The 16,460-nt window shown below is 39.0% G+C and overlaps 1 protein-coding gene across 1 annotated transcript in view; it reads left to right on the top strand.

The window, feature by feature from the left end:
* The first annotated feature begins 7,402 nt into the window (after positions 1 to 7,402).
* The window catches only part of LOC111862054, a 22,633-nt gene continuing 13,575 nt past the window's right edge, over positions 7,403 to 16,460 (top strand). Inside the window, exons 1-2 of the mRNA XM_023847129.2 lie at positions 7,403 to 7,843; positions 14,311 to 14,457. Coding sequence (XP_023702897.2) covers positions 7,660 to 7,843; positions 14,311 to 14,457 — 331 coding nt within the window. The 5' untranslated portion in view covers positions 7,403 to 7,659. The remainder of the gene's footprint in view (positions 7,844 to 14,310; positions 14,458 to 16,460) is intronic.

Raw genomic sequence — 16,460 nt, 5'->3', positions numbered from 1 at the left:
AGGTCGGGAGCGAGCAGACATCTCTGGTTAAGACGTTGTGCTTAGATTTGTGGCGGTCCGTGACTGTCACGGCTGCAACGACATGCAAATCGCATCAATATACTCACAGTCACGGAAGTAATTTCTGTCTTCAAACGGCAGGTTCATATTGCAAATAACAAAGAAAGTCCAGACACGTTTCCAAGGTATTTGCGTTATTATAGTCCCACACTCAGGACATCAATATTCGATTCCCGAAAAGGAAATTGGGATTTATATGTTCCTTACACGAAGAATTTAAAATAAATACATTACTGGAAGGCCTGTTCCTGTTCTGTATGTCTGTCCGTGCATATGTTTCATGTCTGGAATTTATTTATATTACATTTTTGTAAAATAATCTAAAACGATATTTTCCCGTGCAGGAGGTGTGCGTGTGAGTTATAAGACAAATTTTGGATGGGATGATTGAATTTGTTGACATCTTTTACACACCACTCGAGACTACAGTAAATACAGCGCTATCTCTGACCTACACACTTCACAGTTCATCGCTACACACGCACTAGGGCCCTCAGTCTTCACCAGTCGTATCCTGGCAACGGATTTATGAGTCTCACTTTCACTTCACATCACAATTTTTTTTAATCTCCTTTATTGACAATCAGATACTACAATCTTTCAGTCAATTTGCTGTCTTGTGTACAATTAGTTAAGAATTGTACACTTCAGTGGCTTGAGTGGGTCACTTCCATCGATGCGTCCCTCAGATTTTTAGATCTTGTGGCCACTTTCGTCCAATTCTTCTGTGGTCGTGATGCAGTAAAAGTGGCTGGAGCAGTGGATTTGAGTGGTTAGCTAATTTGCTGAAGTGGTTGATGCTGTGTTCTTTGATGACTTCTGTGACGTAGAGAATCTTGAGGTCGGTGTGAATGGTGTGGTTAGACACGTACCGTGGTGCGTTTATGATGAGACGAAGAATTTTTGATTGAGTTCGTTGGATGAGATCTATATTTGTTTTGCTGGCGCATCCCCAGAGTTGGATTCCGTATGTCCATATTGGTTTGTCACATCACAAATGAAGATTTCTTTTTACAGCTTACTTCCCTTCTTGCCATTATTCTGCAACTGCCAAATCAATTTAATTCCAGGCTCATATCCCGGCAGGTTGGCGTCTCGAACTCGACTCTATTCACTATTGATCCTGCTGAACACTTCTTCATAACCATATTGCACGGACCATGCAAAAAACACAGCCACTATTGTTAAGGAGGCATGTTTGCTGATCCGTTGCCTAGCAATGGACGTCATATTTTTGCGCGCGTTTGTTTCCGCGGGAATTTATTTACCGAGTCGTTGCCTAGCAATGGGTATACACGTCACAGTATTAATCAGGAAACTTGAATTTGGTTCATATTGGTTGAAAATACAGAACACTTCACATGAAGCTCAAATAATTATAAAATCAGATTTTAATAAAAAATAATTTTATATTACGTAAAATATGCTCTACAGATCTCATTAATATTTGTATCCATACAAAATATTCTTTTGTATTTTAATGTAAAAATAAGTTTATATTTGCAATAAATTGATATCAAACAGAAACATGGCGAAGACCAGTATATCTCGCACCCAGCCGTTTACACTGGTCACACTCTACGAGATATTTATCTAATACAGAATACCGCATAAGTTGGAGAAATCTGAAAGGCGTTTAAGGAAGATATTTCTTAAAGTTGTGGGAGAAGTTCTAAAATAGGCACTTGGGCAGCAGAATTCGCAGTCCCTTTCCAAGCTGTCACTTATTTTTCTTGTTGGAACTCTGTTCATTTATACGCCAAGATCAGTGGCAGCGGATGTCGCGTACAAAGGATATCCGTGTTTTATGCTACAGAAGGCGTCACGTTAGCCAAGTGAAACAGCCCTCTAGTGGCATAGGAAATCCTTGGCGTGATCCAGTTACAGAAATAGCCAAGCCGTTACGAGAGCAGAACATATTTACAGTCGCTTCCCTGTGAACAGAATTCAGTGGTAGAACAAAAAACACATGTTCAACATTTATAGGATCCGTGATGTATACCAGTGTGTAATAATAGAGTGAAGTTTCTAGATTCTAAAGCGTTCTGACGATGATGTATTACGCTCAGAATTACTGGCTTTTCGGACTTTGTCCACCGTCCGGTATTCTAAAAACTATAAAACACAAAATTTCGGAAAAGGGATTTGTTTCCATCCTCAGGTGAGGGGATAGACAACTACTGTTTCGTCCTTTGGAAAGCGCTAACCTCAGTGGAACAGTGATTGGGGTTAGCTCCTTCTAAAGGACCCAGAAGAGTAGGTGTCTCCCCCTCATCTGACAACGGAAACAGATCCATTTTCCGAAATGTTGTGTTTTCTAGTTTTTAGAATACCGAACGGTGGACAAAGACCGAAAACCCAGTAATTCGGAGTGAAGGTTATCGTTTTAAAATCTTCTGCAAGAGAACAACAATCACCGAATAGCAAAAGGTAGAGCACCTGTTTCGAATCCCGAGATTTCCGAATTCGAATCACGGCCTAGCGACAGTATTTTCTGACTTAGCTTTTTCGCGACTTTCCTCAGACTCTACATAGTATTTAGAACAGAGCATGCCCACTTCCATAACAACTTTTGTATAACATATTGCGATCATGCTTATACTTTGTACGGTTTAAGAACTGTAGCGTATAATTATTCGTCTGATAAAGTAAGGAGCAATCAAGAAGAGTAAGTGCATGATTACGGGTGGAGAGAACCCTGGTCTTAAGTAAAGAAGGTATAAGACTCGATTGAAATATGCTTCTATTTTCATGAAATATTATATGATACTCTCCCTGTGGAAGTGGATTAGAATACTTGGGAACCCGGTGCCTGGGGGTAAAATAGGGCCACCCTCTCACTGGGGGACATAAATACAGAGACCTGGTCCTCCAGATTGGGGGTTGGAATGCAAGGCTGACGACCTTCCCCAGTAAAATAATTACTTTTGAGAAATCGGGAGTAGCAAAATTCGGATGGTTTATTTGAGACGGAATAGACAAGTCTGGCAGAATCTTCTAAGGAAAGCTGTGCTTAGACAAGTACTGTTTTGCCAAAATTGATGATTGCATGGTACATGAAGCCTATTTACAGATTTCTTGCTTATTAAGGAGGCACACGGTAGTGTAGTTGGTTAAGGTACTATGCTACAAGCCAAAAGGTAGCGGGTTCAATTCCCGATGAGGTCATTACATTTTTCAATTGAACTAATCTTTCCAGGCGCACTATGGCCCTGGGGCCGGATCAACCTCTAGCAGAAATGAGTACCAGGAATCTTCCTAAAAGTAAGTACGTAAGGCTGATCTCGCCGCCATCTGTGAACCGATTGTCTAGAAAATGTAGGAGCCTCGATGTCTCACAACCCTTTGGGCCTCCACGGCCTGTTAGCTTTGTTTTTATCGGCTTAAAATAATTATTATTAACTATTATAGGTGTTACTATTGTTATTATTAAACAAATGTTATGTTGATAGGTACAAAGAAATACTTTCGTTGAGACGTAACATTCGATAACTATGGCGAGAGATGACATATCTTATTTTCATCTGGGTCTATTGTCGGTAGGTTGACACGTCATGCATATTTCTCTGATCTGCTGTTCTTTCTCTGTCATAGTTTCAGCTATTGTCTTCGTGCTTCTCTTTTCAAATAACCTCAATTAAGAAGAAAGCAGTCTTTTGGGATTTGGCACCGTGTATATGTGGTGNTTTCTTCATAGTCACCGCCGTGAAAGCCTCAAATCTTACACAATCTAAATTAACTTATTTCTTTTTATTTATTTATTCGACAACTCGAAGGTTTTTAACAGTTTTGTAAAAATGGTGCATAGGATTTCAGATACGTAGCCCAGTAATTCAGTGCTAAACAGTTTTAGCATCATTTCATGACGAAAGGTTTATATTACGTCACAGGTTGCATGACCACGTCCTATAGGACCGCACGTTCTAAATTTAAGGATGGGTTACAAACTTGCGATTTTATCGTATTTCTTTTTAACATTACCCAGAGTAGCTCACGCCACGTCTCAACAAAATCTGATAATGACATCATAAGGATTATACGTCACTAAACCCTTCCCACCCACCCCATTCTACTGCCCACTGCTACATTATATCGTCTAGGCTTATAAGCTTAGCAGCCACCCCCGTTTCATTGCCTTTCCTTTAAAACAGCCTCTACGATAAAGTAGCCTATAGGAGCACAATATAAACTACACATTTGTTTAGCGTATACGTTCCCCTTTGTTGTTTTTGTTCTTGTTTCTGTTGTCATTATTATTGTTATATTGGGCTTCTAAGATATGGTAGGACTTCATCTTCATGTATGTGATAAGGAACTTAAAAGATGAGGAGTAAATGTCAGGTAAAAATACATTTTCTGTAGTTCGAAATACGAATCGTTCTTAAATCTAGATTAAGATGCATTCAATTTTGAAGGTACACTATTCATAACTCACAATGTTACTCGAGGACTTCAACTTCATTGGCGTGACCTACAAATTTCAACATAAAAATTTTAAGATTTGAGGTTTTCACGGCGGTGACTATGAAGAATTCCGTCTTCTGGGATGTGGCACCGTGTAGATATTTTGTTACCAAAGTTCCGGAGGAAAGTATCGCCTCCATCTTCAGGGTATAAGAACAAAATATCTACACGGCGCCACAAACTGGAATACGGCATTCTTTAGAGAAATTGTAATATTGTCGCTTTCATTTCTCTGTTCTTCAAGAACTTTCGTCAGTCCAGTTACCGGGATTGGCGTTATTAACATTGTCCCTCACCAGCATTTGCTTTTTACGGCGTGGTACACTTGCCTCATACAACTTAGCAAGTATTGTGTTTTTAAAGTAATAAATAGAACAGGCGATGAGATTTTGAAGGAAATAAGTTTTTAAACACATAGAATATAAAGGTTCCATTCATCGAATATAAATTTGGTACCAGCTATACGAAAAGCGAGTCATCCCAACTATATTTGGTTTAACTCTTGTCTTAAACACTTTGCAAATATCAGAGCTCAGCATATCCGGTCCGAATTAACCATTCGTGCTACTTATGCCTTTTTTATATCCGCTTCGTGATTCAGAGTCATCCAGTCCGTAACCTCCCCACATATTCTATAACTAAGATCCATCTCAATACAGTTTCCGCATAAGATCCAGCATTTCCCAAGTTGCCAGTTTCCTTCACGTTTTTAAACACAAATATTGTACTCCTATCTTAGCCTTCATGCTTGTTGCGTGTTCCATCCGTCCCATCCTCCTTGACTGGATCATCCTTATAACAATTAGTGAAAAATGAAAATCATAAAGCTCTTCATTACGTTGTTTTCTACATAATCTTGCCTGAAGGCTAAATTTTAACGACATAATTCTGCTCCCAGACAACCTAAATGTATGTTTTATCCAGTGGCGAGAGGCCTAGTACACGTTCATAAAATTCCGTTTTGCATGTTTTAATCTTCCGGATTTCTCCAGGAGAAGAGAAAAACGAAACATTCTTAATTAAATTGTGTCAGATATTCCCCAAATACAATTTACTGCTATTCTTTATCTAGGCCGCGCCATAGCTCAGGCTGTTAGTCGCTGGCTTCCCTACGCGGCGCCCCGGGTTCGAGCTCTGGCCTGCTCATGTGGGATTTGTGGTTGGCAAAGTGGTGCTGGGGCAGTTTTCTCCGGGTACTTCGATTTCCCTTGCCAATCTTCATTTCACCAACTGCTCTACAATCACCATCATCTATCATCTGGGGCTAGTACGTGTACAGTAGGCTAGAAGTGGCCGCAGTGCCAAGTGAACTCAGTCTCTGTTAGCAGGTTATCTGAAAAATATGGGAGCCTCATCATCTCACACCCCTATGGGTCTCCAGAGCCTGTTACAGGGATAGTTTTACTTACTTTAACATTACAATTACAGAGATAGAATGGCAGTATACAACATATCAATCTCTTAAATAAAACATTAATGTAACACTTTGGGTTATGCTACAAGCCGGAAGGTCGCGGATTCAAGTCCCGATGAGGTCATTGGATTTTTTCAGTTGACCTGATCCTTCCAGCCGCACTACGGCCCTAGGATTCACTCATCCTCTAACAGAAATGAGTACCAGGAATTAATTAAATAATTTTCCTGGGGAGTAAAGCGCGGCCGGCGCATAAGGCTGACAACCTTACCGCCATCTTTGAGCCGATTGTCTAGATAATGTGGGACCCTCAACGTCTCATAACCCTATAGGCCCTCACGGCCTGGTACACGGATAGCTTTACTTTCTTTTTACATTACTACATATTACAGATACAGCAAACACGCGTGCACACCAGAAGCAACCACGATAATCTGAAAAGCAACTTAAAATATTTTATAAGGAATTTACCTTACTCCTCAAAAGCAAAATACAACAGCGTAACAAGAGAGCAGCGGTTTTCTTCTACTCTCTTATAAACCTGATGATGGTAGTCAGACTGAAACATGTAGCGGTAAATAAATAAGAAGAGACAAAGAGCCTCGAGCTGTGAATTCAATATATGGACGCAGCTTCATAAAGGCGGTGGAATGACAATCCTAAAATTGCAAAAGGGCGTGGCAATGCAATACTAATTTAATCAGTCTCGGAAACGGAATTTGACCAAATCCTTGTTACGAAAGAAAAAGAAGAAGCGGTTCTATCGTGATATTAGTGTTTTAACATTTTTCTCTGCCCTTATTTCCGAGTACGTTCATTATAAGCTATTCTTGGCTGTCTGTGCAATTTTTCCACTCGGGAAAATAATGTATTTACCTAATAATAGCAATAAAATAATCAGGACATACAATGTTGGAGTGCAGTGTCAATAGTTTGCTGTACGCCTACAGACAGACGTCATTTTAGACATTTTGACTAACTTACAGAAACACAAACTTTCGCGCCGCTCAATAAAAAAAAACCATTTATTACAAAATTTGAAGGTCTGTGAGAGTGAAATTATCGGAAAAATATAGTATCTTTAGAAACAATGAAGTTGTAGAACAAAAGGGAGTGGGAGTGAAATAAATAGACTTCTGAAGGTAGACAGAAGACTCTAAGATCAAGAAATATAAAGGTCTGGATCGTGACGTAATCGATTGCATGTGTAATGACCATGAGATAGACGCGCGGCGCCGGACGCGGTGGTAGCAAAGCAAAGCGTCTTATCATGACACAAGAACTATTATAGCATGACGGCATGTCTGGGGGTACGTACCACCATTTTTCTTTGTTGTGTCTTATGCCTCTCTGCCATGGACTTATAACAATTGCGCACGCGTATTGCAGCGCCACTGCCAACTCTACTAGAGCCCCCTTCCTCCTTAAGCAGCAAACCCCTCCTTCTCGACATGTTCCCTTCATCGCCACTTCTGGCACTCTCGAGAGTTCATGTCCTCTAGGCTTCGATTTGTTTTCGCGCCATTTCTCCACCAAGTTAGATTGACTTCTGATGCGAGTGGCTGCAGATCAGTTGTTTCCACATTCCTGACCTGGCCACTACTAAATTTCTTGTTCCCGAAACCAAAGACAACAATACCTAGAGTTTGCAATTTGTGGCGGTTAACGTGTCACTTAGGATTTGCAGTGCCGTTGTCTTCTGTTGTAAACTTGTCGCGGCCATGAAGCGCGCGACAGTCACTGGTCTCCTGGAAGCAGTTACTCCAATACTCCTTCTTCTATTCCTGGTGTACCAACAGGCAGAGTGTGTCGGGCTGTCTCACCATCAGAAAACCGCTCGTTTAACTACTTTCGGGAATCAAAACGCGGGCCCCAAGAACCAATCAACATCACGCCCGGTACACAGTAAGTCTCAGTGGATATTAATGTAGTGATGTGATGTATAAACGAAAAATGTTATTAATATTACACATTTAAACTTGCATAATATCAAGAAGAAGATGTGTAGTTTCAAAACGGCGAACATTTTTGCTAGGGAGTAAGGAATATGTTACTCACAGTCCGCCGTGCTATGAAAGAGTAAAATTACAAACAAATCTAAATATTCTGTTATATACAAAAATGATTAATATTGATAGAGAAAATTTCCGTTTCATTTGAAACGCAATTACAATCGTACTTTTAATTTCTTAGACTCAGGCAGTTTCTGTATGTTTCCACTGAAACCAGCATTCAAGATGAAAATTGAAAATAACGGGAACGAATAATCAGCGATTTCTGTGACGAAATCATTTTTAAAAACGTATGAGAAAAAGAAGAGCGCGATATTTAAGTTCTTGAACAAATATAAATCACTCCGTCCAATGTGACCTGTAAGTTTTTTACTGCAAGAAAACCTAACACCCTTACATGTTTCGGTCTCTGTGGACCATCTTCAGAGGGCAAACATCACTACAAGATGGTTCACAGAGACCGAAACATGTAAGGGTGTTAGGTTTTCATGTAGTAAAAAACTTACAGGTCACATTGGACGGAGTGATTTATATTTGTAATTGTTAGTGTGACGGACCAGAATAAAATCAATTAAGTTCTTGAAGTAAGGAGGAAGGACAAATAGTCTTACGAAACGGATGTAGATGATTAAAATATAATTATTCTGTAAATCAGTATATTTAGTTGCTAACAGAAAGACCAAGGGTCAAATATTCCATTACTGTATAATAGGAAGCCACGTAGATATCATGACATATAATAAAGGGGCAAATAGAATGAATTATTGTAAGAACAAAAGTTTGAGGGTAATAGGAAATTTGTATTAAATATAAAATATTTTATCTTCACCATCTTCCTCCTCGTGATCATTATCATCATATATTAGGCCTAATTAACCTGATACGTGAATTGTAAAACAAATGCGTTTAATGTATTAGGTTCTCCTTAATCATCTTAATTTCGTTACTGCATTTATATCCTTTAAATTTCAGTAAGATACATCTAATATAGTTACACATTCTTCAGATGCCATTTCTAACCCTCATATATATTGTGTAAAATCGTTTACTTCTGGAAATCTATGGTTAACTCTTCGAGTCTCCCATATTTCTTTCACCAAAACATCCTCAGTTGATATTAATCTTATCTCACCACTTCTCAGTAAAATATAATTTTACTGCTGTGACGGCCTGGTAAATATGTTATAAAAACTGATTTTTATGTATTTTAAGGACAAAATGGTTCGAAAAGCTGGTTCATGACATCCAGGACGAAGATATAAGAGCATGTTTCAGAAATACAAACCACTCCGTCCAATGTGACATATAAGTTTTTATTACATGAAAATTTATCTCCCAGAATGAAACAAATCAAATTTATCGAAGCATGTTTTAGGATTAGGAATTTTTCATCCTTCCTAAGACATAAGTGTATTTTATGCGGCATCGTCAGAAGTGCCAACCTTTTTAAAACATCTTCTAAATACTTTTTACAAGCTCAGTTTCTTCTTGACATGAATCAAAATGTATCTCCAATATGAAATCTAATTGGTTAACGATGTTTAGGGAAACAATAGCTGATTATTATGAGAACTACAATAACATATAGATTCTTTTGGTAAAACGAAGAGTTCGTTAATGTTAGAGCTGATTTAGCCTATAACTGTTCTTTCTCCCTAAATACCATACATTAAATGTATCTTTGTAGCTCATTTTACACCTCTGCCAGTATCTTGACTGTATATCATCGAAATGTGACGATGGATGAATGATGAATTGGAAAGAATTTGGAAGGAAACGTTCATAGTGAAGTACAGACAGCTAAGAGCAGAGGGCTTGGGCAAATGTTCTAACCCAAGAAGGAAACTGAAATGTAAAATCGGGGATACATAACGTGGGGCTTCGTGGTGTACACGGGTCACCTAGTAACGTTACCATAGTGATATTCATTGGGCTGCTATGGACTGGGTATGAATTAGGATGGAGCAAATGAATGCATACAGAATTTTGGTGGGGAAATTTCTATTTAAAACAATTACTCTGAACGCCAAGGAGATTGGAGGATTAATTAAAATTTATCTTATGAATATAAATTGTGAAGATGGATGAGACTGAACCATGTGTGTGTGATGGCAGTCTCTGTTGTTAACCGTGTTAAACCTTCGGTTCTACTTCATAGTTACTTAGTTACCTCTAGACATTTGAGGGTCATTGTTCTCGGACGTCAGGATGACCATCAAAATTGCAAAACTAGCTTTATGTTTGATATTTTGCAAGGCAATTAAATAATTTCACTTCTCTCCCTGGACTTAATTTACATTCTTATGAGCCAAGCGTGTGTAGGTATTGATAGAAGGGATGGTATTAAGTGGGGTAGAGAATAAGCCACGCACTACGGCTGCACTAAGAAGCTTTTAGAGTCTGTCGTGACAACTATTATTCCTTAAGCTAAAAAGAAAACAGTGTAATGTAGATTCTGAAAACACCAAGAATTTCTCTATGTTGAATGCCGAAACAAAATTAATTTAAGAAAATTTGTTTTGAACTACTGCAGATGCTTTAAGGAAATGCTCTCAGCATAGTCCTCTTTAAAGCATCTTTTTCATTCCCTCATGCGTCTTCGTGGTGTGGAGATAAATCTTTATGGGTAATTCTTCCCTGCTTCCATTTATGTTGGCACGTATCTTTCTTGATACCCACAGGAACATCCACAAGCAATTTTGATGATATTTTACACATCGTTTCTAAATCAAGTGTCTGAAATATAGAATCATTATAACGGCTTTGGAAGTTGTCAGAATGTACAATAATTCTTGTGCTATTAACTAACTATCAACTTTCATAGGAGATATTACTTATTAAGAAATTAATACTTTATCTGGTGATCAAAAACCGTCATCTTTTATGAAACCCAAAATGACATTTCGTGTTCAGCATAGCCCACCATGGGTCCTTGTCCTTATCCAGTTACATATAGTTCCCACTCTTATATTCTATTTTTTTAAGTCCATTTATTTATTTATTTATTTATTTATTTATTTATTTATTTATTTATTATTATTATTATTATTATTATTATTATTAGTAGTAGTAGTATTACTATTATTATTTATCATCTCTAGACTGTATGCTCAGATTGTACACTGCATTAGTTAGATCTGAGCTTGAATATGCGTCCGTAGTCCGGAATTCAATTATGTAAACTGATGCCAACAAGCTGGAATGCATCCAGCAGAGGTTTGTGGCCCTCTGTTTTAAACGTTTCTTTCCTCAAGTACATTACTGTCATTCTCTTGCTCTGGAGAAGTTCAAATTGCACACTACGTATTAGGAGACATCGCCTCAATGCTCTCTTTCTTACTCAAGTTTATTTGGTTTCAAATTCTGCCCTTCCGCTTTGGAAACTTTTGGTCTCCGAGTTCCTGCTCGGTATATTAGAGAATTTGCATTGTTCAATGTCTGCTCCTCGTGTAAAAATTGTCCCTCTGCTGGATGTGCAGCAGCTGCTAATCNAAAAATATATAAGAATTTAATTTAATTATTTCACATACATTCCGACTTTTCTGTTTATCCGATGATTTGGAAGAGGCTATTTTAGAATCCTGATTATATTATAGAGAAAATGCCAAGGCCGTTTCGTAGCTTAGGATATTTATTGGCGAACTTCTCACAGCAGACACCCGGATGCTATCCCAAGGAAACTGATATGTGGTTTATTGTGGCCAAAATGGCACTGAAAATTATTTCTCTCCGAGTACTTTGATGTTCCCCTAAAATTGATCTTTTCACCATTGCTCTCCACTCATCTATTATCCTGTTCATTTGAGCGAGAAGTACCTGGGTATTCTCATCCTATTCTTAAAATAATATACGAAATTATTAGAGAGCAAAGGACAGCTAACAATTCCGGCGTGTTTCCTCAATTTGGTTTAAATATTTCAAGAACCATATGATTAATGGGAAAGAGAATTGGAATAATATACACGTTTCAATTCTCTGCCACATTAGCTAAAACAGCTTTCACTCTGGTCAATATTTCGAGTGTTTCGCGCGAGTTACTCTCTAGATAAATCCAGAAATGTAGGTCATCATGCAAAGTGTCCGTTATTAGCATTCAATTTTAACCAAAATTTGAGTAGATCAATACATTTTAGCTTAGTTCCCTAATATTAAGTATCATGAAAATTCCATGTTCGGTTCTGGCAAAGTTTCATGCCTACCAACAGCTACTTACAGTCAAAGGAAGCGATTCTAATCGAAACAGAAGAAGAGTCAGTTAAACAGAAAGATAGACACAAGGACTTTCACCAAAGCACATATATCAACGTTTTGAAAGAACCTAGGGGCCGCTTACCTGGATGTCTGGTTGTTCACCCTTGTAAAATTTAAAGGTGACATGGTTCTGTACATCGAACACGCAGGCCTAACCTTTTAGAAAACATAGCGTGAGATGTCAGATGTCTCTTATGTAATGCTGCACCATTTATAAACGAACTATTCACATTAAATCAAATGACCCCAGCAAATGCTGAATTTATCAAAAAACGGAAAGAAATAGATAAACATGTATCTGTTAAGAGCATGTTTTTGGGGCGTGATGCCGTATAGCCTAGTAGAAAATTATAGATGCTTCTGAGGTATGTACTACCTCCATCTTCACAGCTGTTGAGTAAGTCCAACAAGGAAGTAGAAAGCAGACTACCAGACTACACAAAGTCGTCTTCTGGAAGATTGTACTGTTCATTGACACTGAACCTTAAATCCCACAACCCGTCTAGGAAATTGCTGGTTGCCCTTGCCAGCACAGTCGTTCTTGATTTCGGCCCCGCTGGGTCTCATGACCAAATTTTTGTTCGTTACAATGTTGTTTATATGTTTGGAAACAGGGTCTTTTCTTCGACGAGAAGAGGGGTTTGTCATTCTAAGTAGGCGCCATGTTTGTTGACCGTAATTTCGCACCAGTGAACCCGCACTCACGCAGCATCCAGATAAGGCATCTGTACTTTATGGACATCATACACACTTTCTGCTTCTGCAGCAGGTTGTACCTTAATTTATGCTGCCACTCCGAAACGGCAGTTAGTCATTTGAATGGTCGTAGGCCTGACTGACCCCAAGTTCAAGCCTCTTCTAATTCCTATGGTTTGCTTCTCCTTGTCCAATTGCCTGTACAATTGGATTTGCATGATTTTGGATGTATTCTGCTTATTTCTTGCATAATTTCGTTATGTAATTGTACACGTAAGAAATGCTGAAAGCCATGTTCACCTCGCGGGCCTATGTGCGCTGAGAAGTTTGCCAATAACGCGGAGAACTCAATTCTGCAGACGCTGAAATTTCAAGAGACGGGCATCCTCAGCATAATCCCAGGTGGGACAGGCATAAGTATTACAGTCCTAGTTAGGGCTTTTAAAAAGTAAGTTTAATATTAAAAGCTTACTTTTATATATGGAATAGGTCCTTGCTTATATGTCAGAAGAAGAAGAAGAAGAAGAAGAAGTTGTGGGGTGGTAGTGAGAGACACTACATTGAGGGGGAGGGTAAGAAACTATATCTCCGATTTTGAAGGTTCCCAGGCAGTGCCCTCTTGTCCTTCTGGTATAGGTAGAGCATATAATCGGATTTTTTTGTGTATTATATATATTTATGACGCTGGAAGTGGTGCATTATAGTATTTTTTTTTGCTAACGTTGGGAGGGCTATATTAGGGCGAAATTTTAACGTTACCAATGGGAAGGCTGCATGTGAGGCATGCAGTGCAATTGCATATGTGGCCAGGGTCTTGGCTGTAGCCTTGGAGCGGACCGAACGGAAAACACCTCTTCCGCCAGTTCCTCCACTATTGCGTCTTTATTCTTTCCTGCGGAGAAGTGTTTACCGCGCCGTTGCCTATCAACAGTCGCCTCTTCCTTTTCCACTATTCTATTTTTCAGCCGTCGTGTCACAATGTTTTATTACTGTTGAAAATAAATTGTCTATGGGAGGCAAATTTTATTAACGGATCTTTCCCCGGGGGTAAAGCGGCAGGGGCATGAATATGACCACTCACCTCCAGCAAGTGCCTAGGCAAATTTTATTAACTGATTTTCCCTGGGGGTAAAGCGGCAGGGGCATGAATATGACCACTCACCTCCAGCTAGTGCCGAGCTCAAGAAAATGTGGATCTATACATCCACTCCATCATAAGCCTTCATGGCGTAGTACTTAATTCGTTGAGAACAGGGACAGCTTTACCTATGTAACTATAAATGTATTATATTAGTCAATAATAAACATATCATTGTGTGTTCTTGTTGTCCGGCCAAACCTCACTTCTTACTAATACCTCTAACTTGATAAAGCCTTTGGATAATGTAAGGATCGCTGTTCTGATTTGAGTAGTTTCAGGGAAAGAGTGTAAAACCAACGCAGACTGTGCAGGAATCGGAAACACCACGTGCATGAGGCATCCTGACGACACAAAAAAGCGGTGTCTTTGTGGAGAGAAGAAATCTCCGCTGAACGGTGCCTGTCACCACTCCAAACAAGGTAAGACGATCGCATGGCAGCCTAGAATTTAAAAAGAAGTTGGTCATGAACCGCTTCTTTATTTTACGCTTACAAAAGTAGTTACTGCTATGTTCTCGAACCTGCTGATACCGATTATGAAATTATTGCATCCGTAACATCAGAATATATAGAACCAAAAGTAAAGGAAAAATATTTATATATTACAGATATATTTACAGAGCGGCCCAAAAAAATGTGAGAGACCAAAAAAAACAAAAAAAAACAAACAAACCATTGTCTCTGTTTTCTTTGACCGTTCTGCCATTCGATAAGATGGCTCTGGTATTCATGTGGCCATTTCTTTTGACTGTCCTGCCATTTGATAAAGTGGCTCTGAGGCATTCATGTGACTAGCTCCATATTTTAAGAGAATATCGCAGTGCACACTCTACATTATATTTCCGTTCAATTTTGTACACATGAATAGAATATATACATAACTCCTGGTACTAGGTCTTCGTCCTCTCAAAAACTGCGGTCTTGGGTTGGTGTAGGTTAATGTGTGCGCAAGCGCAACATGACTCATAAGTTGGCAAGGAGCAGGTTCTCTTCTGCTGTTTTATTGACACCACATCCTGTGTTGTAATGGCACACATACGTCACAGTTCTTCTGACATTTTGTGAGGCTACTCCTGCTTTTAGAGTTTAATAAAACATAGTGTTTATTCTACGTTCATTACTGAGGATTCTAAGCCACAAATCTATTCATCCTACGTTAATCAATTTTTCGTTATAGATAAATATTAATTCATTATATTGTAACATTGATAATTTCCTTCCAACAGTGTCTATTAAAGTATACTGCAATTATGAACACAAACTGTGAAAATAGAGCGTACAGATTCTTTCAAATCTGGAGCGCTGTACTTGTCTTAACCGGGATACTTCCTTAGAAAAACAAGTGGTTTTCTCTCACTTCTTTATAGAGGGGACGTCGGAAGACATTTTGGAAACGTCAGGAGAAATATAAAAAAAATAAGAGGTTATTTTCTCATTTCAGACAACTGTGCATCTGTCCTGCTTCCATCCGTCTCAGGCGGTATTAACTTATTCGAAAATTCGTTTGAACCTTTCAAATCTCGCGTTAATTTAATACATATGGCTTTAATCAAAGTGTAAGAACTAATCATATAACAAAGTCTTTCTACAGAAGTTGAGAGATTTTCTTTAATCAAAACATGCCCCGAATTTTACGAAACCCGAAGACTCATTACTTTGTTCAGAAGATTCAGAAATGAGATTCTATTCTGATTCATATTGTAGCGTGTTTTGTGTGTCACGCTACAAATAAATTCACGCCGTCTTCTGATATAGCGAGTTTATTCCGTTCGCTCGCCTTACACACACTTTACAGTCATTTACACTTGCAGTGGTACAATTACTGCTCACAATAATTCGGCGAGACACTGGACCCTCTTCTCTGTCGGTTATTGTAGGACTTTCTTCTAAGGTGGCTCGATCACGACTGGCTTCTTAGCTGGCTCTTCCGAGACTGAAGACTTCAGAGTCAGAGTCAGAGTCACGTTACCACTGACGGTCAGTCAGTCTGTCTGTCTTGGTGTCGAGCCCCAGCTGGGGCTCATGACCAGATATTTCTTGTGTATGAAAGTTACTGTCCTGTCCATGTGTAGCGCCCTCTCTGACGAGAGGTCGGGTCTGTCATTTGTTAGTCAGTCTGTAGTAATTTGTCCATTGTCTGTATTTACACATATTTGCAATACATACTTATATAAATGTACAATATTTACACGGCACTGAAGACTTCTCGTCGAAGCCGGGCTTTTATAACCTTGGCCGCTTCTATTCAAATGAATCCTCTGTTATAGCATTGGAAACGTTGCTTTGTCGGTTCCGCGTTTCCTACGCAATAACCCATTGTTATCGCGTTGTCTCTGTGGGAACGCTTCGTGTATGCGTCAACCGTGGGATTCGATGTTCTCGATTCAACGACTCACTTTTGGAATTACAGTATCGCTATTGTT

This window comes from Cryptotermes secundus, unplaced genomic scaffold (genome assembly GCF_002891405.2).
Source record: "Cryptotermes secundus unplaced genomic scaffold, Csec_1.0 scaffold181, whole genome shotgun sequence".
Classification (NCBI taxonomy): domain Eukaryota; kingdom Metazoa; phylum Arthropoda; class Insecta; order Blattodea; family Kalotermitidae; genus Cryptotermes; species Cryptotermes secundus.
The sequence above is the reverse complement of the archived record's forward strand: the minus strand, read 5'-3'. Positions and strand labels throughout refer to the sequence as shown.